The following is a 26,947-nucleotide window of genomic DNA, read 5'->3' on the forward strand; positions in this document are numbered from 1 at the left end:
TTAAGCCTAGTCCTGACTCTGGGTCACTACTGTCAAAGTGGACTAAAACCCAGGCCTCCCCTCTTGCCTTTGAAGAGCGTAGTTTATGACGCCACCTCCTGGCCTGGCATTCTTACAGAACAGATCACTGTCCTCACAGCAGCCTGGCTAATCCACTTAACTCTGACCAATCAGGGCAGACCACTGAAAGGCTGAATTTGGACTTACAAACAAGAAAGTCTCATAACTTATTGTATGTACACTTTAGGAGAAATTCAACAATATAATATCGTTGGATTTAATACGACCATTCTGGGAAGTCTTTGAATGGTCCGGCTAGTCCTCTCCTATCAATATTTATTAATCAATCACTTCCTACCATGTTAACATATGGGCCATGGGGTTTGCAATGGGGAAAATGACATGCGCCACTTTTGTAGCACCAGGGCTTATAAAACCATATTTTATAAGTATTTCCCTAATTTCTACCGGACCCCCCACCCCCTGTGCAACTAGGGGAGACTTCAGGGGTTCTGAATCTGTAGAAATATTGCAGATCACCCTTACCCAATTCTTCCAGCATCAAAGTCGAATTTGGGGAGTGAAATGTAAAATCTCACTTTACCCAGGCTTCTAAAAACTCATTTATAAGGGAGCTCCTTATAGATAACTGACCCCCCACCCCTGGGATGCCTAGGGGTGACCATGGGGGTCCCTAATATGCAAAAACATTAATTTTTAAGGGCCCCTACCCCCAAAGTCGAGTTTGGGCACAATTTAAGGTTTAAAAAACTGTCCTGGCCACCAGTGCAGCTTTTAAACTGACCTCAGGCTTCAGCATTGCACACTTGCTGGTGCAGAGAATCTGCTGGCCTCTAAACTGCCATGCCCCAGGATACTGGAGACTTCTAGGTAGTTTCAATCCCCTGCCCTATTACATACTAGGGGCTTAGGTGGTAGGCCATGCCAACTACAGGGGTACCCCACCATACTAAAGTGTACCCTAGTTAAGGTTGGGTGTCTTAACTGTGTTCTAATGTGTTCCTTTTGGCTTGGCACTGGCCCTGGGCCTGGTTAAACAGAGCCCAGGGTCAGTCAGAGTCAGTTACCACCAGTTCCAGTGAGCAAAAAGTTGGGGGGTGCCCAGGGCACAGGATGACTTTGCAACAATTTCTTTATTACCATTTTTCAAAATAGAAGTAATCAAATAGAAAACACACCGGTTCACGGCCGGAATCGTCGTAATTGCCGTGTAAATGCAGCAGCTCCCTCAGACTTATTCGAATTCCCGTTAGACTCCTTGCATATCACCTTCATTGCTTGTGCGACACAGGAGGGAAAGGGTAGGGGGAGGTGGGGAGAGGGCTGCAAGAGTCCCACCTCTAAAAGGAAAGTATCATTCACGAACCCGCAGACAACAAGTAGTGATGTTTGCGTGCATCCACTTCATGTGATCCTTGGCTGCGCCACTGCTGCTGCCAAGTTTACGGTCTTCACTTAAACACCCCCAACCCTCCACCCTCCACTCACCCATGGAAAGACGGGTGAGCTCTGTCATGAGAGTGCCACGCTCGTTCAATTGCGCCAGCCTAAAGATGCCAACCCAGGCTGCTCAGACTGCCTACCTCGCTATTCTCACACACCTAGAAGTCTGTGAGCAGGAAACGGATAAGAGGAGGCCAGTGGGTATACCAGCGAGGGAGCCCACCCCTCTCCCGGAGCCTAGTAAGGCTCTGGCAGGTGGACCGCATGCCCCCTCCACTTAATACCCTGCCCCGGGGGATCCGGGAGGTGGACCAATGCCACCCTCCCCTTACAATTTGGCCCAGGGGGATGGGGCCCCCAGGGTCGCATAGGGCTCCGGGAGGTGGACCAATGCCCCCCTCCCCTTACAATTTGGCCCAGGGGGATGGGGCCCTCAGTCTCATAAGGCTCCAGGAGATGGACCAATGCCCCCCTCCCCTTACAATTTGGCCCAGGGGATGGATGGGGCCCCCAGGGTCTCATAAGGCTCCGGGAGGTGGACCAATGCCCCCCTCCCCTTACAATTTGGCCCAGGGGATGGATGGGGCCCCCAGGGTCTCATAAGGCTCCGGGAGGTGGACCAATGCCCCCCTCCCCTTACAATTTGGCCCAGGGGGATGGGGCCCTCAGTCTCATAAGGCTCCAGGAGGTGGACCAATGCCCCCCTCCCCTTACAATTTGGCACAGGGGGATGGGGCCTCAGTCTCATAAGGCTCCAGGAGGTGGACCAATGCCCCCCTCCCCTTACAATTTGGCCCAGGGGATGGATGGGGCCCCCAGGGTCTCATAAGGCTCCAGGAGGTGGACCAATGCCCCCCTTCCCTTACAATTTGGCCCAGGGGATGGATGGGGCCCCCAGGGTCTCATAAGGCTCCGGGAGGTGGACCAATGCCCCCCTCCCCTTACAATTTGGCCCAGGGGATGGATGGGGCCCCCAGGGTCTCATAAGGCTCCGGGAGGTGGACCAATGCCCCCTCCCCTTACAATTTGGCCCAGGGGATGGATGGGGCCCCCAGGGTCTCATAAGGCTCCGGGAGGTGGACCAATGCCCCCCTCCCCTTACAATTTGGCCCAGGGTGATGGGGCCCTCAGTCTCATAAGGCTCCGGGAGGTGGACCAATGCCCCCCTCCCCTTACAATTTGGCCCAGGGGATGGATGGGGCCCCCAGGGTCTCATAAGGCTCCAGGAGGTGGACCAATGCCCCCCTCCCCTTACAATTTGGCCCAGGGGATGGATGGGGCCCCCAGGGTCTCATAAGGCTCCGGGAGGTGGACCAATGCCCCCCTCCCCTTACAATTTGGCCCAGGGGGATGGGGCCCTCAGTCTCATAAGGCTCCGGGAGGTGGACCAATGCCCCCCTCCCCTTACAATTTGGCCCAGGGGGATGGGGCCCTCAGTCTCATAAGGCTCCGGGAGGTGGACCAATGCCCCCCTTCCCTTACAATTTGGCCCAGGGGATGGATGGGGCCCCCAGGGTCTCATAAGGCTCCGGGAGGTGGATCAATGCCCCCCTCCCCTTACAATTTGGCCCAGGGGATGGATGGGGCCCCCAGGGTCTCATAAGGCTCCGGGAGGTGGACCAATGCCCCCCTCCCCTTACAATTTGGCCCAGGGGATGGATGGGGCCCCCAGGGTCTCATAAGGCTCCGGGAGGTGGACCAATGCCCCCCTCCCCTTACAATTTGGCCCAGGGTGATGGGGCCCTCAGTCTCATAAGGCTCCGGGAGGTGGACCAATGCCCCCCTCCCCTTACAATTTGGCCCAGGGGATGGATGGGGCCCCCAGGGTCTCATAAGGCTCCAGGAGGTGGACCAATGCCCCCCTCCCCTTACAATTTGGCCCAGGGGATGGATGGGGCCCCCAGGGTCTCATAAGGCTCCGGGAGGTGGACCAATGCCCCCCTCCCCTTACAATTTGGCCCAGGGGGATGGGGCCCTCAGTCTCATAAGGCTCCGGGAGGTGGACCAATGCCCCCCTCCCCTTACAATTTGGCCCAGGGGATGGATGGGGCCCCCAGGGTCTCATAAGGCTCCGGGAGGTGGAGCAATGCCCCCTCCCCTTAGAATTCGGCCCGGAGGGTTGGGGTCCCCAGGATCTAATAAGGCTCTGGGAGGTGGAGCAATGCCCCCTCCCCTTAGAATTCGGCCCCAGGGGATGGGATCCCCAGTGTCTATTAAGACTTCGGTATGGAGGCCATGTGGCCCCCCTCTCCTTAATAATATAAATCACCCCCTGCAGGGATGGCTCCCCGGGGCCTAATATGGATTGTAGGAGGAGGCCGCGCTGATGTTTGGTAGTTGTGTCTTTGTAAACAGTATTTAGTTATTAAGGCTGTCTCTGTTGTAGATTCTCTCTAGTGCTATTGTGTACTCGGTGTTTGTGTTTTCCTGGTTGATCAGTTACTTTACAGTTCTTTTCCTGATATTGAAGCTAACATTATACCTTCCTTCTGTGCCTTTCTGTAGGTTTGGAAAATGTAACAATCCAGCTGGATCTGGAAGCAGAGTTCCACTTCACCCATCTGATTATGACTTTCAAGGTAAGGAATCCATAACCTCCCCTGTAATAGACGAGTACAGAGTGTGTCTAATTGCATTTCGTTTGGCCTGCAATGGACAAGTCCGCAGGGTATTGTTCTCAAATGTGAACGCTTGTGAAGGAAGCTCTAAGTGGGGTGAAATTTAAACAGGTGTGGTATGCACAACAGTGCAGAGAAATTCTTTAACATTTTTATTTGATGATTGTGAATAGTGAAGTTCGAAATAACAAGTAAAACAACAAAATAAAATGTTTAGGCAGGGGGAGCTGCAGATTCTTGATTTCTGAAACTTGAACATTAAACACTTTTGTTCATGATGCAAATTTGCTAAAACAAGCCATCTTTTGTAGTGAGCTTGACAGTGGTAACCATGATCTTGGCAATGGAGCTCTGCGGGCAGGAGGAACATCTGTGTACAATGTGCCTTTGTTTCCCTTCCAAGTAGATGTCTAAGCATGGTGGTGTGCGTTTAGCTTTTAATAAGTTTTATGAACCTTAAATCAATTAGTACGTCAAGGGAGTAATCGCCGGTGGTATTGAGCCGCGCCCCAATTAGTCAGCAGGATCAACCGAAGCGTGAACCAGATGGCCAGATACACCTCTCTCTCTCTCCCTCTCTCTCTCTCTCTCTCTCTCTCTCTCTCTCTCTCTCTCTCTCTCTCTCTCTCTCTCTCTCTCTCCACCCTTCCTCTCTCCTCTCTCTCTCCCTCTATCCATCCTGTTTATTTATTTTTTGTTCGTTTTTTTACATTTCCCCTTCATAGTTTGCACTGCTTTATAGTGGCTTACTTCCTTCCCCCTTAATATTTTGGGTTTTCAGTACCGTGTTTTTTGTTCGCTAAAAGATTGTCTACTTTAAAAAAATTATTTCCCATTTTTTGTGAAAGATAAATTGTTTTCATTTACGCCTAGTGAGCACCGCTCTTCTACAAAACCTCAAATGAAAAAGAAGTTAAAAATTTTGCACCACCTTCTGTGTTTTGACACACAATAACTGTGCTCACCTTCTTCCATTATTGATTGACTTGAAGCTATGTGAGCAATTAAGCAGGATTCTCCAAAGTCGGTCCTGGAGGGCAGGATCCATGCCAGATTTTTAAGATGACTACATGTATCTAAATGGAGATATACACAAATTCTGGCATGGATCCGGCCCTCCAGGACCGACTTTGGAGAACCCTGAAAGCCTTCATATTCAAGATCAAGCTTCTCCAACTAGTAGCGCAGTAGCTTTTAGAAGCTCTTTTTTTGTTGAAAAAATACATGTATCCCAAAGTTGACCAGTGTGTATTCGAGATGAAAATGTGTGGGGAAGCCCATCTCTCCTGCCTTGACGTTCGCCCCTCGCTGGGAGCCAGGAGATCAGAAGACCGGGAGGAGGACTACACTCCAGCATTCCTTGCGGACACGTGTGTTGCCGCCAACGCTGCTGCATCTTTCAGCACCAGGAGGTACCTTCAAAAGCCATCAGGGACTCCCGCAGCGCAGGGCACGCGCAGGCGTGCCCTGGCCTAGCCGGGCCCAAGCCAGGCCCATCTGCGCCTGTCCGAGAACATGAGAGGCTGGGCTGGGCCACACCTCTAATGCTGGACACCCTGACTAATGGAGTAAAGGTCAGAATTTATTTTATTTATCTTTACTTCGTAGAGATCCAATCTTATTGAATTAACTCCAGAATCTCTTCTGAATATTAAGGGTTGTTGGCAATTTTGCCCGCCACAGTCCAGTTCCCCTTTTAACTCCCTAAAGTGAAGGTTTGGCACAAAGGACGTGGCTGAGGGTTGTCTGTGTTAAATAGATGTAAGATCATCCTAACAGTCTATTTGAAATCATGGGAAAGCGTACTTGTGTGGGGAAAACCCATCCTCGATCCACACAAATATCAACGCCCAGCCAGCGATCTTCCATTGACAGGATGCTCCAGAGTGCAATAGGAGTAGTGGCAACGGAAATTGAATTGCTAGAAAGGCGTCTATCCTTGAGCACAGCTCTGGCCGCACCCCTTCCTAGCCAGAATGACTCGCCTTCCTTACCAGCTCTGGCTTTGGACTCGCCTATTCACCACCCAAAGACACGTGCTAATTATCACAAGTCACCTGGCCCCAAAGAGCTTCCTGAACACATTCTTACTGGTTTACCCCGAATAAGTAAACATAAACCAACAGCAAACACTGGGCACAGATGCAAGAAGTGTCCCACAGAATGCCTGGTGCCTGACGATTCGGGAGAGGCGGAGATGGGGTCCTCCCTACAAGAAGGCTTGGGGCACCCACCATGGGTACACAAACTGGTCAAGGACATGCAGGCCCAAATGAGGGTTATTGTAAAGGACAAACTCAATAATCTGTTGGAGAGGGTAGATAAGCTTGTGTCTCTGGTTGAAACCTGGGCTGGCAAGACTGAGGCTCTTTTAAGGGGGAACGAGCCTGCAAGATATTCAGATTTGCAACAAATCCCTCCCGCTACCAGGGTGGAGCATACACTGCCAAGTCCTACATCTCCCAACCCAACACACAACAGCACTAGCCAGGAGGGAGGGAAGAAACTGTTTAGTTACTTACCTAGGCCAAGGATTAATGACCGGCAGTGGCAAACCCAGGAGCAAGCGACAGGGAGAGACAGTAGGTCCCATATAGCGAGGTCACAGGTCTGTTAACAACTTCAACAGGGGTCTAGTCATAAAGCTGGTGCAAATTCCGCATTTCGTCTAGAATGTGATGAAGTAAGCCCAGCCTTGCTAATTATTAATCTCGCCCGCCCTCCACACCATACGTAATGATTCTAACTGGTGTTCCACGGCTGAACAAGGGCTTTAGGGAATCCTACTCTGCACGTAAAAACAAATGTATATTTTGGTTGGCCAAGTATTGACATTTCTCCTACAAGAACTCAGATGATATATTCACGACTCGCAGGGTAGGATGGGTAGGCGGAGGCTGAAAGACGTCTCGGGGAACTGTGTTGTGATTAATTTTAGGTCTCCAAATGTAGTACAAACACTCTTAGATGGGACCCATCGAATGGGGGAGGGGGTATAGGGTCTTTCCCTCTGGGTTATTTCTATCCCTCAAGTCTTACCCATCAACCAGAAGGCAGGATGGTCATCGGAGGGGTGTGTGGATTCGAACCAAGCAATATTCCACAAGGGGACCAAACCAACCTGCCTACTATTCTATAATCTACCATTCCCTAATAGATTTGATTCACTGGAACAGGTGGATTGACCCGCATGTATGGGGCTCCCACATGGGAGCCCCGTCCTTCAAGGGGAATCTATAAGGGGTTTATTTTGTCAGGGCCCGATGTCACAGGGGCAGGGGTACCCCAAACAGAAAGTGGAAGAGCTTGTGGCTCAGGTGGATGGAGAGAGTGGAGTAGAAAATAGAGGATGGAAGGTGGTTGCTAGCACTCAAACTGCCCAACCACCCACTGTAGACCCCACGGCCATCTATAGACCAACAGTGGGTGAGTGTAAACACCACAGATAATACCACTGGCCACCTCGCCGTAAATAAAAGCCCACAGTTAGCTAGGTTGAAGGCGATAAGCCCACTGTCTCAAAGCCTCACAGTGAAGCAGGGTGCTCACCTCTCATACCCAGAAGCATGCAATGGTCCTCACAGGTTGAAGTGCATTTCTTGGAACATAGCGGGTCTCTCCTCCAGAACTGGATAATCCAGAATGGGTGTCATTTATTGGTCAACACGAAATCTGCTTGTTCCAGGAAACCTGGGCTAGGACGGACATTCACAGAGTGAGCTATACCACGTTCATTATAGCAGCCTCCAGTGTGGGCGGGGGAAGGCCATCAGGGGGATTATATACTTGGGTTGGTGTGCACTTGGGATGTGTGGCCAATCAGATAGACACCTAATCACATGACATTCTCTGCATTTTTCTGACATTCCCCATGAAGACTAGAATTGCCTTGATAAATGTCTATTCTCATCCAGTCCACTATGGCGTAGAATCACCAACCCTTGACCGACTGACAGACATTCTTCCATCAATTCCTTACACCCTTAGGTTATAATTGGTGGGGATTTTAAATGTCAGTACGAACCACTGAATGTCTGGTTCATTTGTAACCCAAATGATGAGGACCTCCACTGGTCTATCCCGGATCCCCCCCCCAGCTCGTGCACAGGCCCCACGAGTGTTGCAGATGAACACCCTCACACTCAATCACTCTCTGAGAGCATGTAATGGATGCACTAAATCTAATGCACCAGGGAATCACACATTCAATAGACCGGGGCAAGCATCTATCATAGATTATATCTTGGTAGACACTAAATCATGGTATGGGGTGATCGACTTTAATATCATGCCCCGCCTTGACAGTGACCACAATGCTCTCATATTAGTGGTAACTTCACTTTGTGATAAGTACGTATCTGTAGTATTATCATCACCTGATCATAGTTTAAAATTGAGCAACTGTTGGAGGAGATGCATCATTTTGGGCTACAGTAAGGCAGTGTAGCGATCGTAGAGCGAGCCCGAACCACCTAAGGAGGTTCCGGCGGGTTCTCACTCACTCACTCTGTCTCCCTCTCTCCCTCTCTCTCCCTCTCCCCCGGTCTCCCTCTCCCCCGGTCTCCCTCTCCCCCAGTCTCCCTCTCCCCCGGTCTCCCTCTCCCTCGGTCTCCCTCTCCCCCGGTCTCCCTCTCCCCCAGTCTCCCTCTCCCCCGGTCTCCCTCTCCCCCGGTCTCCCTCTCCCCCGGCCTCCCTCTCCCCCGGTCTCCCTCTCCCTCGGTCTCCCTCTCCCTCTCCCTCGGTCTCCCTCTCCCTCGGTCTCCCTCTCCCTCTCTGTCGGTCTCCCTCTCCCTCGGTCTCCCTCTCCCTCGGTCTCCCTCTCCCTCGGTCTCCCTCTCCCTCGGTCTCCCTCTCCCTCGGTCTCCCTCTCCCCCGGTCTCCCTCTCCCCCGGTCTCCCTCTCCCCCGGTCTCCCTCTCCCCCGGTCTCCCTCTCCCCCGGTCTCCCTCTCCCCCGGTTTCCCTCTCCCCCGGTTTCCCTCTCCCCCGGTTTCCCTCGGTCTCCCTCTCCCTCCCCCTCAGTCTACCTCTCCCTCTCCCTCTGTCGGTTTCCCTCTCCCTCTCCCTCTGTCGGTCTCCCTCTCCCTCTCCCTCTGTCGGTCTCCCTCTCCCTCTCCCTCTGTCGGTCTCCCTCTCCCTCTCCCTCTCCCTCTCCCTCTGTCGGTCTCCCTCTCCCTCTCCCTCTCCCTCTGTCGGTCTCCCTCTCCCTCTCCCTCTCCCTCTGTCGGTCTCCCTCTCCCTCTCCCTCTGTCGGTCTCCCTCTCCCTCTCCCTCTGTCGGTCTCCCTCTCCCTCGGTCTCCCTCTCCCTCGGTCTCCCTCGGTCTCCCTCTCCCTCGGTCTCCCTCTCCCCCAGTCTCCCTCTCCCCCAGTCTCCCTCTCCCCCAGTCTCCCTCTCCCCCGGTCTCCCTCTCACCCAGTCTCCCTCTCACCCAGTCTCCCTCTCCCCCGGTCTCCCTCTCCCCCGGTCTCCCTCTCCCCCGGTCTCCCTCTCCCCCGGTCTCCCTCTCCCCCGGTCTCCCTCTCCCCCGGTCTCCCTCTCCCCCGGTCTCCCTCTCCCCCGGTCTCCCTCTCCCCCGGTCTCCCTCTCCCCCGGTCTCCCTCTCCCTCGGTCTCCCTCTCCCTCGGTCTCCCTCTCCCTCGGTCTCCCTCTCCCTCGGTCTCCCTCTCCCTCGGTCTCCCTCTCCCTCGGTCTCCCTCTCCCTCGGTCTCCCTCTCCCTCGGTCTCCCTCTCCCTCTCTGTCGGTCTCCCTCTCCCTCTCTGTCGGTCTCCCTCTCCCTCTCCCTCTCCCTCTCCCTCTGTCGCTCTCCCTCTCCCTCTGTCGGTCTCCCTCTCCCTCTGTCGGTCTCCCTCTCCCTCTGTCGGTCTCCCTCTCCCTCTGTCGGTCTCCCTCTCCCTCTGTCGGTCTCCCTCTCCCTCTGTCGGTCTCCCTCTCCCTCTGTCGGTCTCCCTCTCCCTCTGTCGGTCTCCCTCTCCCTCTGTCGGTCTCGGTCTCCCTCTCCCTCTCCTTCTCCCTCTGTCGGTCTCCCTCTCCCTCTGTCGGTCTCCCTCTCCCTCTGTCGGTCTCCCTCTCCCTCTGTCGGTCTCCCTCTCCCTCTGTCGGTCTCCCTCTCCCTCTGTCGGTCTCCCTCTCCCTCTGTCGGTCTCCCTCTCCCTCTGTCGGTCTCCCTCTCCCTCTGTCGGTCTCCCTCTCCCTCTGTCGGTCTCCCTCTCCCTCTGTCGGTCTCCCTCTCCCTCTCCCTCTCCCTCTGTCGGTCTCCCTCTCCCTCTCCCTCTCCCTCTGTCGGTCTCCCTCTCCCTCTCCCTCTCCCTCTGTCGGTCTCCCTCTCCCTCTCCCTCTCCCTCTGTCGGTCTCCCTCTCCCTCTCCCTCTCCCTCTTTCGGTCTCCCTCTCCCTCTCCCTCTCCCTCTTTCGGTCTCCCTCTCCCTCTCCCTCTGTCGGTCTCCCTCTCCCTCTCCCTCTGTCGGTCTCCCTCTCCCTCTCCCTCTGTCGGTCTCCCTCTCCCTCTCCCTCTGTCGGTCTCCCTCTCCCTCTGTCGGTCTCCCTCTCCCTCTGTCGGTCTCCCTCTCCCTCTGTCGGTCTCCCTCTCCCTCTGTCGGTCTCCCTCTCCCTCTGCCGGTCTCCCTCTCCCTCTGTCGGTCTCCCTCTCCCTCTGTCGGTCTCCCTCTCCCTCTGTCGGTCTCCCTCTCCCTCTGTCGGTCTCCCTCTCCCTCTCCCTCTGTCGGTCTCCCTCTCCCTCTCCCTCTGTCGGTCTCCCTCTCCCTCTCCCTCTGTCGGTCTCCCTCTCCCTCTCCCTCTGTCGGTCTCCCTCTCCCTCTCTCTCTGTCGGTCTCCTTCTCTCTCTGTCGGTCTCCCTCTCTCTCTGTCTGTCTCCCTCTCTCTCTGTCTGTCTCCCTCTCTCTCTGTCTGTCTCCCTCTCTCTCTGTCTGTCTCCCTCTCTCTCTGTCTGCCTCCCTCTCTCTCTGTCTGCCTCCCTCTCTCTCTGTCTGCCTCCCTCTCTCTCTGTCTGCCTCCCTCTCTCTCTGTCTGCCTCCCTCTGTCTCTTTGTCTCTCTCTCTCTCTCTCCCTCTGTCTCTTTGTCTCTCTCTCTCTCTCTCCCTCTGTCTCTTTGTCTCTCTCTCTCTCTCCCTCTGTCTCTTTGTCTCTCTCTCTCTCTCTCCCTCTGTCTCTTTGTCTCTCTCTCTCTCTCCCTCTGTCTCTTTGTCTCTCTCTCTCTCCCTCTGTCTCTTTGTCTCTCTCTCTCTCCCTCTGTCTCTTTGTCTCTCTCTCTCTCCCTCTGTCTCTTTGTCTCTCTCCCTCTGTCTCCCGCCCTCTCTGTCAGTCTCCCTCTGTCCCCTCACCCTGCGTGTATGGCAGCCTGGGCAGAGACAGCTTCCTGGACACACACACCGCAGCACCCCAGTACTTTGCAGGTCTTTAAAATACCATTTACTGCTTTGTTGAGCAGAGTGTCAGGGAGTCTGGGCTGCTGTGGCGGTGTTTGCTGACACTCTTTCAAAGGAATGCCTCTTAATTAGCAGCAGTTATGTGCTAAGTGCACATTGATACCAGTGTCATCCCTCGACACACCCATCCTTTGCAGGTGACCCAGTACTGTGTCGGGACACACAGTTTGGAAAGCTCTGCTCTAGCACCCCCTCTTACACCTCTCAGAATGGACCTGGGGATTAGGCCAATTTCTGATGAAGCCGCCCTCAGACCCCTCTTTTACTAGCGCAGTCTGTGGAGCACCCCTGAACTGTCAGCATATAGGGAAGAGCTGAGTGAAGTGTTGAGGCTACAGGATGCGGGCAAACTCGATTGGCTGGCACACATTAGAAACACCTGCGTCGTTATAGGGAGAGGTAATCTCTGGACCAATGCAGAAGAAACTTGCCTTGCTACACCTTGGAAGCCCTGGTGGAAAGTTATAAGGAGTACAAACGAACCCAGGCTATAGGGAGTCCCTCAGCTGGGTGTTTAACACTTGAGGTTTTACAAGTTAAAGACCAATATAGACTAGAATCGGCTCTGGACAACATTCAGCCACTCTTGGCCAAGAAACTATACCTGGAAAAAGTAGAGTTCCCTTGAACAAAGCTATAAGGAATTTGGCAAGAACAATCAATACCTTAACCCCTTCCATGCTGGGCCGATGCCGCTGTGCGGTAAACAAAAGAACAGGGCGGGCCGTGATGAACCCCAGCCGTCATCAGCACACGAGCACCGTGGAGCGTGACGGCTGGGGTTCGTCATCAGCATGGAAGGGGTTAATTGCACAAATTCATAAACAAATTGACAAATGTAATTAAAAATAGAGATCACAATTTATTATGTGTACATACAATAAAAATACAGTAAAATACAATAGATTATTAAACTTTACACTACTGGAAACTTAAGTAAAAGAACATTTCAACACAAATCATAAAACTCATGACATTCAATTATGACCCGCATAATTGGTGCAAAAAGACAGAAACAGTAAGACATAGAAGTTGTACAATACTACTCGTATATTCGGACTCCGATCAAAACCCTTACGTTGTTTAAAATAGAACCTGCATCAAGGGAGTAAGGGTGCGGAGGGGTAAAGAAGGCACAACAACGAGAGGGAAGGCGGTGGGGTGGTAAAGAAGGTACAGACAATGGAAGGGAGGGCGGGGTTGTAAAGAAAGCAGGAAAGCACGTTGTGCCTGCAGTAAGAGAAACTTGATAAAGAAAGTAGTGCTCACAGTCTAAATAACACGTACTGTCGTACTGTGTAACAACGGAAGTAAATGGGCCCGTCACTATGGGAGGGGACAAATGACGAGGAGGTGGTACTAAGGAGGGACTAACAAGCCTATTCACAAACCAGCATTTAGGACGGACGCGGACACAAGCCAATGGCAAATATGGGCGGAGAGAGGGCGGGCCTTCTATTCCCTACTCCACTACCACAAGTCTCGCAGAGCAGTGCATGCGTGCTGGCTCTAGGCTCGACCTAAAAAGGACACACATCTGTGGCTTATGATGGGTCATAGGGTGGTTTGTATACACGTTGAGTAGTGTTCAGAGCGGAAATACTGTGGCAGTTAAAGCTTCTACAATTTGAATGAACATAAGTGTTAAAAGTTACCTCCCTAACAGTGGTGGCTTCACTTTACTTTATAGAATGCAGTCATGCTTTCCTACATGTTGACAGCCTGCTAATTAGAGCCTTTATTCAGGTTTTAGCTCCTTATGCAACAGATCTCTTTATCTGGGTTTTTTTCATCAGCTAACAAAAGCAACCCCTCAAACCATTCCTTTAGCTTCAGAATATGTGGGATTTGTCTTGACATTCAAATGTATTGCCTACATTCTTTGTAAGGACAGAAAAAGTGATCGATGGTATTGACAAACCCTCCTAACCATTGAGAGTTCTCCTGGCTAGCATTCCCTTACATTGTTTTTACCAGCCTGTATTACAGAAAGGAACCAGCCATATGCAAATTAGTCTCAGTCCTGTTTCAAAAAGGTGGGCCAGATCAAGCTACTAAGATCAGCTTACTTCTTTGCCCTGGGCTCACTTTACGCTCCCAGCACTGGTTTAAACCAAGATTATCCCACTCCCAAAGTTTGTTATCCTTTTATGGTGTGTACAGTCTCAGTTTTACTCTGGTCCAGAGTCATTGTGGCCTTGGTGAGGTTGGATTCCTCACTTTCTGTTTGATGACGTGGAGGACTTTAGAAAATTTACATTAAAACCTAATTACATTCTTTTAAAATGCACAAGTATTTGCATATCAAGATATGCACAACTGAAGAAGAATGGCTAAAGTTGCAGCATCTATATACTGATGATAAAAATAACAACGATTGAAAAGAAGTGTTGGTTGCTCTGGAAAAAGAATTGCATTAAAGGGTGATGGGCAGAAAAAAATTATGCAGTTATTCAACTTTTCTGTTTCTTCTCTTCAGACTTTTCGTCCATCCGCAATGATAATTGAAAGATCATCTGATTTTGGGAAAAAATGGCAGGTGTATCGATACTTTGCATATGACTGTGAAACATCGTTCCCAGGGATTTCACCAGGCCCAATGAAAAAAGTTGATGACGTCATCTGCGATACCCGATATTCGGACATCGAACCTTCTACTGAAGGAGAGGTTTGTAAATTGCTCAGTTATATGTTATTGGCATCCTTGTTTTTACATTTTTTTTATTGCTGTGTTAGGTAAATGACCCTTCATGCAATAAATTCTGCCCCAAATCGTGAATCAGTTTGAAACAAGATTTAAAAATAAAGATGTGAGCAGCATTTGATTAAAAAAAAAAAAAATTACTCTTGTCTTTAAGAAACATCCTGAAACTAATACCAAGAAGTACTTGCACACAGAGGCATGTTTACATCAAGCTGTGCAAAGAAAAGTTTGTTCAAAGACCATAATCCAGCCTTCCAACCTCCTGTAATCAGCAAATATCTATTGAAGGAAAGAATGCAGTTGCATAACTAGTATCAGATACTGTGTGTGAATGGTTTAAAATTTTAAATTATTTTTATAAATGTAAATTCAGACCTCCCATTGGTACATTAACTCACTAGATGAAAGCTTGACACCATTTCATTGGTGAGCGTAAAAGCTACATTGCAGCAAAGCAAAGAACTTTGCAAACTTCACAAAGCTATGGGGCCTTTCATAGAATCTTGGAACTTGCCAACCCTGAGCTTGTCCTCCAGGAGCACATGGCTTCTCCTGATACATTTACTGGATTTTCCTTCCTGAGCACGGCTCGGTAATGGGCTTTCAAGATCCCCTGACACCAAGACTTTGTCTACATGCCTACTCGAGACAGCCAAATGGACTGCAACCGCCCTTCAACCCGCTGAGCATTACATCAGTGAAATGTGTTTTAGGTAACAATGTCTTGTGAGATTCTACAGGGATAGTTAGTGGAACCCAAACTCTTTCATTATGGAAAGCCAAACTCCATAATTCTAGCAAACCAGGAATACGTTTTCAATATGTATTTAAATTCGAAATTCTATCCTGCATTCAAGGCGAGTAGTAACGTTTATAGAAACCAGCAATATAGTGTCAATGATACTTACCAGTAGGTTGAACAATAATAAATATTGTAACATTGTGATTGTATCACACAGCTTTATTATACGGATATTTCTCACCCTACCTCCATTTCTGATAACTAAGAGAAACTTTACGCTAAAAGCGGTCTACTTCTTGTTCCAGAGATGGCTCGTAAACGTATTCCTCTTCTGAACAATAGGACAATTGTCTAGCGAAGTAGCAGCATCTTCTTTTCTCGTCTGTGTTGGCAGGCAGGCAAGATGAACCTGCAAAGTCGAGGCGCGATGTGCCTCCCTTTACCTTTCTGCGAAGGAAAGCGATTACTCCTCTGTGTGGCCCTGCTGTCTCGAGTCGGTGGGAATTCATAGTGTAGGTCTGCAGTGCTTACTGAAAATCTGTGGTGCTTCAATAAATAACAGGAGGGAGGGAGACCATACTTCCACACCATTCAGTCATAGCTCTCAAGTGAGCTCATTTATACTGCCATTTTTACTTGCTTGTTTATTTGTTTATTTATGAAAACCTACTCAGCCATTTGGGCATTGAAGTGTTTCATAAAGAAAAAAGAAAATGCAAAAACAGCACAGAACAGTTGGAAGGTTCCATTATGACAAGGGGCAACACTATTCGTCCTTTAAGGACATTTTGAATGGATTACGTTTTCAGTCATAGAAATACAACCTCTTCGTTATTAAAGTTTCATCAGTCACATCAGTACATTGTAATGGAAAGTTTCATTGTTAAGGGGCTCTCCAAACTTTGAAAAGATCTATGGAGACCGAACATTGATAGAGCAACCCCAAAATATATTTCATCATGGAAAAATCAAAACGGTTTACTTTTTTTAATGCTGGTTTAACAAGCACTTCATGCCGGGCCACCACTTTTACAAACCATCCTAATTTTGGTGTGCCTAGGAACAGATGCAAGAAGAGACATTGCCAAAATCACACAAATTTGGGTCCAGTGGCTGAGTCAGAATATAAACTTAAACCCCGGCTTCCTGGATCCACAGCCGGAATCCGCTTAAAGTACACATACTATATTATGTTTTATGACCTATTTTGTGCTGGTCAATACCGGCCCTGAACGATTTAATGTGCAGTTGTATATGAATGTATTTGTATTATTCCTATTACTTCTTAACATGGTTAGGATTGGTCATGCAATTTTATTAAATTGGCTGTGGCTAAAATGAAGTAACGGCTTACAGGCTTTCTGGTAACGTGTGTAGTGACTTATGATTCATTGTGGCATTACATGAAGGAACTTTGGAGTTTTGGTGTAAGACTGTGGCTTTTTAAACCGTATTGCATATGTTGTCTGACACTATCAGACCAATTTAGATTCACTTTTGTAAGCCAGAGAAAATCTGCAGAGGTGGTGCGTTATTGGGTATGGATCTAGGATATTTTATGATCAGTTGGTAAATAACTTGCTGACATGACGTATTCACAAGCTTCTTCATGTTTATGGGCGCAGAGTTGCTCCAGCTTTTTGCTGACGTAGATAGTGCAGAGTTTCTGGGATGGGGGTAATGGATGTGATAATACGGCACTGCAGAAAGGGCGGAAATGTTGAGTATTGCACATGTTTGCCATACAAGCAGCTAACCATGGAAGTCCAGATTGCAGGGAGCTGGAGACTATTGCTAATTTTAGGAGAATGTCACTCACTATTTTCTCTGAGAGCATTCATTCTATTTTCTTTAGAGCTTGAGTATTTGTGTATAGATCTTTGTAATTACTTATGTCTTTAAATTTGGCCCTGCTTTTGAGTCTGGTGTCATGACTTTAAGAATTGTTATTTCGGTCCACCTGATTCTGTGTTGATATGTTTTTCCACACCTGGTCTTTCCGGGAGAAGGAGACCAGACCCAATGTAATTGAATGTAATTCTGCTCAGAAGAACTGCATGATGGGTTGGATGCAGTAGCAGCCAAGCCCCTTTCCTCTTTCTGTTCTGACCGCATACATTGCTCCACCGTGCTAGAACCAACCTTCCTCATCCCTCCCTTAAACCTTCTATCATCTTCCACCCCACCCAGAAGTCCCCCACATACATTTACCACTTGCACAGAGCAGGTAATAAATGTATGCATGAATCCCAACGGAATTTGGAATTACATGCGGTTTTACAAATAGAAAGATTAGCCCTCCGACCCCCAAGGTAATTCCACATTCCATGAGAATTTGACAGTAGTGGAGCAGATTTACTGCACGGTAATTGTACATTTGCAAACAAATTTACCTTTCTCCCAGTACCGTATGACTCCTAATCTGGGCCCTGGAGTGCAGGCCAGGTCTCTGATTTTTTTTTCTTGGTTGATATTGGCAACCTTTAGGATACTAACTTCATTCTGCTTCTTTCCCTAGATTATTTACCGTGTTTTGGATCCAGTTTTCAGAATTGAAGACCCATACAGTCCTAGAATTCAGAGTAAGTCAGATGATCGTCAATGACTGCATTCCAAGTTTGACATTTTTCACAAATATTCTAAAGGAATTTAGGGAATTAACATAATCAGTTATCCATTTTAAGTTTAATGATGCAATTTCATTCTAGAATTATGTAGAAAAAAGAGTATACACTCAGTTTACCTCAATAACAACCAATAATAACTTTTTCGCTGCAGGATCCTTTAGGAAACAATATAAATGTTCAATAATACTTTTCAAATGGCTCTGAAGTGCTTCATTATACATTTGTTTTGCATGTTGGTGCAGCATGTTTTATATATAAAAGTTGTTTGTAAATGAGCTGAAGCAATATTTAAAAAGAACTAAAAAAAACAGTACAGTAGTCGAGAGCTACTTGAAAAAAGCAAGCAGCTCCCTCAAGAATGCACAAGTTGGTCCTGCTAACCGTGTGGCAACCAAGTTGCTTTGTAGAGTGTTGGACATGGTTGCTCAAAAAAGCCTGCCCTTCTCAACCAATCTATTGCTACATTCATTAGGATTGCTTGTTTATGCCATGTTTCCTTTGATTTTTGTTGTTTTTGGATCACTAGTATTTTTGGTCTTTTGGGATATTGGACCTGCTGAATGTATTATAAACTCCAAGTCCTAAACAGGTAAACAATGTTTACTGTTTAATAGTGATATTTGATGGATTTGTACAGCGTCTGTAAAGTGGACACAAATGGAGCATGGCATTTATGTGCCAAAACCCTAAATGTGAGACTGCAGACTAAGGTATTTGCCACCACTCAGATTAAAAGTGAACCATGCAACATGAGCATAAAAACATCATTTAGCACACCAGCCTAGCTTTCAATGTCCAAAGTAAAGAGAAACACATTTCTTCTTTGGAATTCCAATCCGTCAGTCTTTGATACCATTGACTATTTTGTCCTTTTCACCAGACGTAGTTTTGTTATGTTTCCACCTTTTTAAATCTGAGCCTACATCTGTATTTGTGGTGTATCACAGGGCTCACTTGTACCGCCTCTATTACTTAATATCTTCAGGCTCCTTTTTGCACATCTGCTCAAGCAAATAAGGTTTAGACATTATTTGTATGCTGTTAACACCTAATGAGTTTTTAGGTTTTCCTAGAGAACTCCAAATGCTTCAACTTTGGCTTTAAGTATTCCTTAGATTCGCTGGTGGATATAACAAATTTAATAAAGCTGAATTAATCTGTAACTAGTTTATTAATTTCTAAGGCATGAGCCCTAGTGCATAAAATGTTAGTTTGGCCAGATAGTATGGAACATACCCTACCTCTTCCAATGAGGTATGTAATCTGGGCATTATGAATGACTCTAATTTATCTCTTGAGACGCAGGTAGCCAAAGTAGCAAGTATCATTTTCTTTCCAGCTATAAATTGGACTGTTCTTCCATTTGTCACTAATAAATTTCATGTCCCTATTATTGATGACCTAGTTAAAATATGTGTGGACTACTGCTATTCCATTTAACTATCTGCCTAGGACACATTTTTGAACTAACTTCAGTTGATCCAAAATACTGCTGTTAAATTTATTAGCAATGTCCCAAGACTACCATGCATCTCACCTGTTTTAAAATTGTTACACAGGATACCTTTTTGAAGTAAGGGACTCTTCTAGTTAATGTTCATAATACTTAGTGCTGTTTACTAAGTCTTTCCTGGCTTTCAAATCTTCCCACTTTTGCTGAAAAGCCGGTATTTTGTGATCCACTTAACTATAATTCCTTGATGTGCCATGAACAAAATCTTTGTTTTTTGAGTATCATACTATTTCAGTCACTACAGCTCAAATATGGGACTCTTTGTCACCATCACTATGTCACAAACCTTCCCATAACCGTTTCAGGAAGTTGTTGAATATCTGTTTAAAAAACATCTAAAAAAATATCAAGTGGCATGATACTTTGGTATGTGTGCCCTCTATAAATACCCCTTGAACATACATTTAATTGTGTGTGTAAGTCAGCTGTAACTTTACCTTGAATTGTTAGGCCTAGCAGCACAATTCTTGAATCTCAAATGTCATCTGCAACAAATTTAAAAAGGTGTAGCAAGTAAGCAACAATATGCTTTTAAAATTGACAGATTTGCGGCAACCAATTTTTTGCTAGCTCCAGTTGCGAAAGAGGTGGAAGCATTTTCACCATGTGAGGCACTCCGCTTTTTGCAGGGTCACCCCTGCTTTTTCCAGATTTAGTGCTGGTTTACTGATTCTGGAAACTGAGGTACTGATGTTCAGTGGCCAGTGTACGCACTACACCTTAAGTACAATTGGCTTATACCTGATTGGCATATTTAACTGCTGTACCTATTGTGCCAGCACTAAAGTGAAAACACGACTCTAGGCCTGCCACTGCAGCCTAGCTTTGCAGTTTTAAAACTGCATATTCAACCTGGCCAAATAAACCCTTTGCCAGACCTAAACCTTACTTTCTAGAACTGGTAAGTCACCCTTAAAGTAGGCTGTAAGTGCCCATATGGCAGGGTGCATGGCACTTAAAAAGTTGTACATGTCCTTGCAATGAAAAATCTCCAAATCATTTTTAGCTGCAGCAAGGTTGGCTGTCCCATACAACAACACTGGGACACATACTAAGGTTTAGAAATAGCTATAACCATGATTCAAATGAATAGGACTTTAAGATCCAATCTGATGGTAAAGTCAGATTTTAAATTACTATTTTGTAAATGCCCCTTTTAGAAAGCTGCTGTTTTCCTGCCTAAAGCCTCTATTAGCTCTTTCTGTTATAATCTTCAACTATCACCTGAAGCCAGCTGTGAGGTGTGAATTGCTCTTAGGAAAGGGAACAAATAGGCTTTGGCTGGGAGGAGTTGTGACCCTCTCCTAACCGAATGGCCTGGGGGAGGTAATAACCAACTGTACACACTTCAAAGGGTCAGTCCCTGTCACAGGCAGATGTAACTCAAATCTAGGCCTGCCCCTAACATTGTCTAAGTAGCCCAATGGCACCTTTAACAGTGCGTGTAAAACCTGTCCCAGAACTGGTTTTGAAGGTGGAGTTGCTCATCATACTGGACACACATCAGCGGTGTGCCCATAGATCTGACCAATGCAAAAACAACAGTTGATGCTCTCCACACCACTGGAGTCAAGCTATCCTGGCTGAAGACGGCTGATAGCCAGAAACCGGTCGTAGGATGTTTGATTCTGGTCCAGGAAAGACATGGCTTGGCAGTTCGGGCTGGACTGTTCCCATGAGACACAGGGTCAAGGCTGATTTGCATATGGTCATGTCTGAACGAGGGTGGTGTGGAGTGCAAAAAAACGACGGATTTAGGCCCAGATCTCTGTACTGGGGTGAATGTATGACATTGTTCTGCATTCTGTCCATCAACTGTTGTTTTGCATAGATCTGACCAAGGTAGGATTCTGCCATGTTGGATTTTGGCAGAGCAGGCACTGTCGGATTGTTAAGGGCCAAACCTCCAGGAAATTATGTCACATTGTGTGGTGTTGCCCAGGGGAACTCTTTCCGTATTGGTTAAGGAGTCACCCCCACCCACAAGCTAGTTCTAGGCATAAAAGTGGCACTGCTTGCTACCTTCCACAGAACACCTCTGGACCTGTAAAACACAGAAGAAGGACAGCACCCGATGAACCCTGGCTTCAGAAAGAGGGCTGCACCTGTTGTAACCGCAATGGCTGTATGTACCTGGTCTCACGTGTGTCCGGGACTGAAGAGTGGACTCCAAGGGCTAGTTGGCCGGCCTCCTGTTAAGTTCCATGAAGACCAACGCTGCAAGAAGCTGATGAGCCCAGCTGAGCAGTTCTAACTGGATTTTCCCTGGACTCTGCTGGTGGCTTCTAGGAGAGGTAGTCCTAACCCCCAAGTGGTGCCCAAAAGGTCCTGGATCCTTGGTTGGTGCTAGTTTACTCCAACCTAAAATCTGCAAGGACAGAACTCTTAAGAACTTGTTTCCAAGTTTCCCCTAAAAAGAACCAGAGGCTCATACTGGGATGCTGCTGAAGCCGCAGCCGGCATTGGTTGGATTCACATGGCTGGGCGATCCCATGCAAAGTCCCTCGCATCAACAACGTTCATCACGAGTCTCCCTGTGACCACAAAAGGACTTCAATGAACTCAGTCTGCAAACTGCACCCTGCTGCCAGCGAGACCTTTCCCGATTCAAACTCCAGACTTTGCCCACACAGAGCTCTTCATATCGACAAAGATCGGACCGCCCCACATTTATCACCAATGGGGAGCTCTGACACTCAGCTATCTCTTCCGACTGACAATGACCGGCCTGCGTTTCATGCCAACATGAAGTTCTGCCGGAGGACTAAGACTCCATCAGGCCACAGTTGTTTTTCCACAAGAAAAAAAGACTGAGAAGTTAAACTTTCCACCGGGGTATCTCAGATCACTGTATCTGTATCCCTGATCACTGTATCTGACCTGTGCTCCATCACGGTTAGCCTCAACTTTTAACTTTGATCAAGTCTAGCGCGACATCCGGTTGTCGCTTTGTGCTTTTTGGCAAAAAAAACCATCCAAAACTTTAAATATCATATTTCTGGTTCCCTACATCTGGTGTATGCTGTTTTGGGGTCTATTTGCTCAGTATAATTTTCCCTATCTTTATAAATCGGAGTGGGATTTTTATTGTGTTGTGTGCTCTACTCTTTATTAACTGTTGGTACTGATAAATACTTTCCACATTCCTCCTAAGTTAAGCCTGTCTGCTCTGTGATACATCTACAGAGCGTTGAGCCCAGGTTTACATTTCTGAAACCTAACTGACCCTGTAAGGAGCAGTGGCGATATTACTTAAAGAGATTACCATCCGATTCAACTAATAAGCCACTTTCTCACACACTGCATAGATCTTATAAAGTAAATTTAAAAATCATCCGTCCTAATGGATTGTTATTATGCACGCTAATAATGGGACTTTTATAAGGTAGCCCTATTCTTTACCGAAAAATAACCATTCTTTACTGATGACATTAATCACTTTACTATAGGCTCATATGAAAATAGGCATATTCACAACTTCCCCCTTCCTTGGAAAGGTGACCTATTGCAACTGTGCAATAGGTCTCGCATTACTGAAAGTTTGAGCTATTGGCATTGGATTATTATTTGAAACGCCAATAGCTCAAACTTTTAGTAATGCAAGCATTTGTATTACGTGGCCACAGTAGGTGTACTAAGCAATACTGACCACCTTACAAAGTTCTACCATACAGGTGAGGGCATGTTAAAGAGGCAAACAGACAGAAATATTGCGCATTACCCATATCAGCATGCATTTTGAGACATAATCTAAAAGCTTAAAGAGAATTATGCTTAGGTCTCCATTTTGCAGCATGATTGCTACTGCAGACTCTAAAATTGCAGTACTTTTCTCCTGCTGCACTTTAAAACAGATACTTGTAATAGAAGCTTTCTGAAGTCATACAGGCAATTGCAAAGTGGAAAAGAAGGCCAGCAAGTGCGGCTCGTTCTGAAGATCTGGATGCAACCGTAACCCACCAATCACAACTGCCCCAGCCCCCTCTCCCCTCCCCAAAGCCAACAAACAAAGCAATACCTTGAAAGATGCAGGTGTTCTCCAGGGCAACTATTGGCTAGATGTCTGTGGCATTGAGACGCGATGAGCGGCACATTGTGACAGGAACGCACGCATGTTGTAACCATCTCAGTGGTCAGCAGTTTCGGCCCGGACACTCCATCAAACCGGGACACCAGAGCTTCAACCCTTGGTGCATCACTGCCGGCAAGAAGAGCTGTGTATGCAGCTCAAACGTGGCATACCACCAGAGTTAAACTCTGGTGGTATGCCACGTTTGAGCTGCATACACAGCTCTTCTTGCCGGCAGTGATGCACCAAGGGTTGAAGCTCTGGTGTCCCAGTTTGATGGAGTGTCCGGGCCGAATCTGCTGACCACTGAGATGGTCCATCTGTCTATCACCCTCCCTCTATCTATCGCCCTCACTCTATCGCCATCACTCTATCGATCGCCCTCACTCTATCTATCTGTCTATCTATCACCCTCCCTCTATCTATCTATCGCCCTCCCTCTATCTATCACACTCAGTCTATCTATCGCATCACCACAGTATCACTCAGCACCACTACAGCATCACTCAGGGGCACCACAACATCACTATGCGCTACCACAGCATCACTGAATGCCACAGCATCACTCGTTGCCACCAAAACATCACTCAGCGCCACACAGCATCAATCTGTGCAACCATTCAACAACAACTGGTTCAAATATGTTCTCTCAATGTTTCAAGCTTTATTACAAATGTCACAAAAAGATGTTAATATTTCACTTCTGTTCCTGGATTATCGTCATAATAAAATACAATGAACAGAATCTTCACAAAAGTTATTTACAAAAGTTTAAGCTATTGTCATAAATTACAATAACTTTTATTTAAGTATTAATTATTTAAAAAATGTAAAGCTATTGCTATTTGTAATATCAAAACATCTAAGTCACGTAAAAACAACACATATTGCATTACAAATGCTATAGGTGTCACATTTTCAAAAGTTAAAACTATTGGCATTGTAAATGACAAAGCTATTCAAGTTCAAGAAATACTTTACGGTTCAATTACAAAAACCGTAAAAGTACAGAACATATAAAAATTGGTCCGCAGGTCACCAGGCAGCAAAACATAGAAATCCAATATATAAAAAAGAAGGAAGTACCCGTTAAAATATGCAACACATGATGCCAAAGTTTAAAAACGGCGATATGTACAACATTCTATAAATAAGAGCGATATAAAAAATTTAGATTAAAACTTGATTCAAGTTACAATAGTCAATATTTACAGTAAATCATCTAGGACCAGTTGATCTTTTTACTAAGTCTCACCGCTATGGTTAAGAATTTAGCTACACTGTAGATTTCCCATATAGCTATTAAATTTGCTATTTTCAAAACCAACACAAAAATAAAAAATGTGTCATTTACAATACCAATAGCTCAAACTTTCCTAATGCGAGACTTATTGCATTGCAAATGCTTGTTCTTTAAAGAAGTGTTTTGAGTCACAAAGTTAAGTGACTCCTCCTCTCAGTGATGATGTGGATGGGCATCAGCTCCATTATTAGATTGTTTTCTTTCCGGCATTTGGTTCAGACGTGTTTGGTGGCTCTCCGGTTCGAGACCGTTTCAGGCTCCCTTTGGTTCATTTCCTTTCTCCTTTCATTGGTACTGTTTTGATCGAGTTTCCATTCTCGCGTATCGAAATACATACCGACAATCTCGCCATCGGTTCAGGGAGCTTCACTTGCAGCCTTCGGGCCTAGCATGTTCGGGCCTATTCTTTCAACAGCTTCTATCCACAATGTGTTGCTAATAGAATGGACTCCTTTTAATTTATGTCCCTCCTGACACGCCAAAATATACGAGGACCGACCTCCATCGGGTTTGCAACCTATGTCTGTCCCCAGATCACAGATAAGAAGACTGTGAAGCCTGTCGATCTTTCAAAAAAACATGGGGAAGAAATCCTAGAAGCCTCGACAGCTGAGGAAGTGGCCTTCTCCAGCCAAGAATCTTCATCTGACTCAAAGTCGCCAGATCGAAGACCTTTCTCTGGGTCAACGTAACATGAGTACAACTGCCCATGTCAAATTTATGAAGAGACACTCTAGACTGAGTGAATATAGGACTTCTGGGCAACTACTGCCAAAAGACCATGGGAGGCACCAAACATCCGATACGGATGCCCGCCCTCGTGCTCGGCTCTACAAATTAAGCCAAAATTACCACACCCTGCTTCGGCCTGACCAGCTTCGGTTCTGAGCCTTTTCCATTAATTACTCGGCTCGTAGCACCCCATGACCTGATACACCAGTTGCCACTGGCTCTGAGCACAAAGGCAAAATCTCTTTGCCACCGAAAGCCAGAACTTGTTCGGCACAGAAAGAAAAATCCTCTTCCGCACTGAGAGAAAGAATCAACTTCTGCACCGAAGGTTTAACGTGGTTCGGTTCAGAAACCTACGATTTCCACAACAGACTTGCCTACAGAACCAATCTTCCAGGTTATGCAGGAGTGGCTCGATCCGAGGCAAAAGACAAAACATATCCAGCCTCAAATTGGTCAAATAATAGAAAAAACTGTAGAGCCTCCACCTCCAACATTTCGGCAGCAGCTTTATTTTGAAGAGGCCATGCAGAAAAGAAACAGGACATAGCCACCAGTCCTATATCTCATTCTTTATCTGCTCCACCACCAAAACCACCTCCTCCACCTCCTTCTGCACTTCCACCTCAGGCATACACTGATACAGGGGACATTACACCACCGGTGTCTCCACAAACTCGTCTTGGAGATAATGGTAGAGGAGATGATTCATATCCAGAACCTACAAATCCCTTGGACAGTTATCATTTTGAAACTCTCTCCAATAAACATAGGGTGTCTCAGTACTCTCCCATGAAAAAAGGCATGCTTCGAAATGCTGAGGATATATTTAAAGACTCTGTTAGAGCACACATCATTACACCCGGGATAGATAAAAATATATAAAGCGACACCATCTGACTCTATATATTTTAGAAGGCAGCTTTCTCCAGACTCTTTAGTTGTTTTGAATGCACGCAAAAGAGCTAATTTACAGACCTCAGCTGATATCCCTCAGCCTATCAAAACTTATTGATGCTCCTGGCAAAAGGGTGGCTGCGCAAGCTTCCAATCATTGGCACAGTGCTAACAGCCAGGCTCTATTAGCGAGGTACCATAGAGCGAATTCGGATGAGATGGAGGATCTCCGCTAACATCTCACTGAGCAATACAAAAAAAGGGGACAATAAATTGTTGCTGAGGGGAAACGTTTTTCCAATAATTCCATCAGATGTGCCCTAGATTCAGCAGACACAGCTGCCATAGAAATAAACACCAGCATATCACTACGTAGGCTGGGATGGTTACGTGTGTCTGGATTTAAACCAGAGGTACAACAGACTTTGCTAAATGTACCATTTGATAAGGAACATGTGTTTTGTCCCTAGGTTTACCAAGCATTATAGAAAATGAAAAAATACACTGAGGTAACCAAATCAATGGGGGCTTTACAAACCTCGACTAATCATGGCTCCTTTTGGTGCCCCACATATAAGCAAGTTGCCAAGACTACATCTTCCATGGCCACTACATCCTGCTACAAACAACAAGATCAAGCTGTTGGGGTACATACAGAGGGAACCATTATAAAGGACGCAGTAGAGGTGTCTCCACACACACACTGCACCCTCCACCTCAAAGCAATGACTCCCTTCACATTCCCTCTGACCATTTAACAGCTGTCGGGGGTAGACTGCAATAATCTTTCAAAACTTGGAAAGCCATAACATCAGATCAATGGATGATAGACATTA

The 26,947-nt window shown here is 46.9% G+C and overlaps 1 protein-coding gene across 1 annotated transcript in view; it reads left to right on the forward strand.

Annotated features, from left to right (window-relative positions):
* The window catches only part of LOC147666006 (laminin subunit beta-1-like), a gene marked incomplete at its 5' end in the record, with an annotated part of 280,699 nt that overhangs the window by 23,738 nt on the left and 230,014 nt on the right, over positions 1 to 26,947 (forward strand). The window contains 3 exons of the mRNA XM_086949328.1: positions 3,970 to 4,043; positions 14,004 to 14,192; positions 17,489 to 17,552. Coding sequence (XP_086805454.1) covers positions 3,970 to 4,043; positions 14,004 to 14,192; positions 17,489 to 17,552 — 327 coding nt within the window. The remainder of the gene's footprint in view (positions 1 to 3,969; positions 4,044 to 14,003; positions 14,193 to 17,488; positions 17,553 to 26,947) is intronic.

Source organism: Lissotriton vulgaris, unplaced genomic scaffold, assembly GCF_964263255.1.
Source record: "Lissotriton vulgaris unplaced genomic scaffold, aLisVul1.2 SCAFFOLD_1018, whole genome shotgun sequence".
Taxonomy (NCBI): Eukaryota; Metazoa; Chordata; class Amphibia; order Caudata; family Salamandridae; genus Lissotriton; species Lissotriton vulgaris.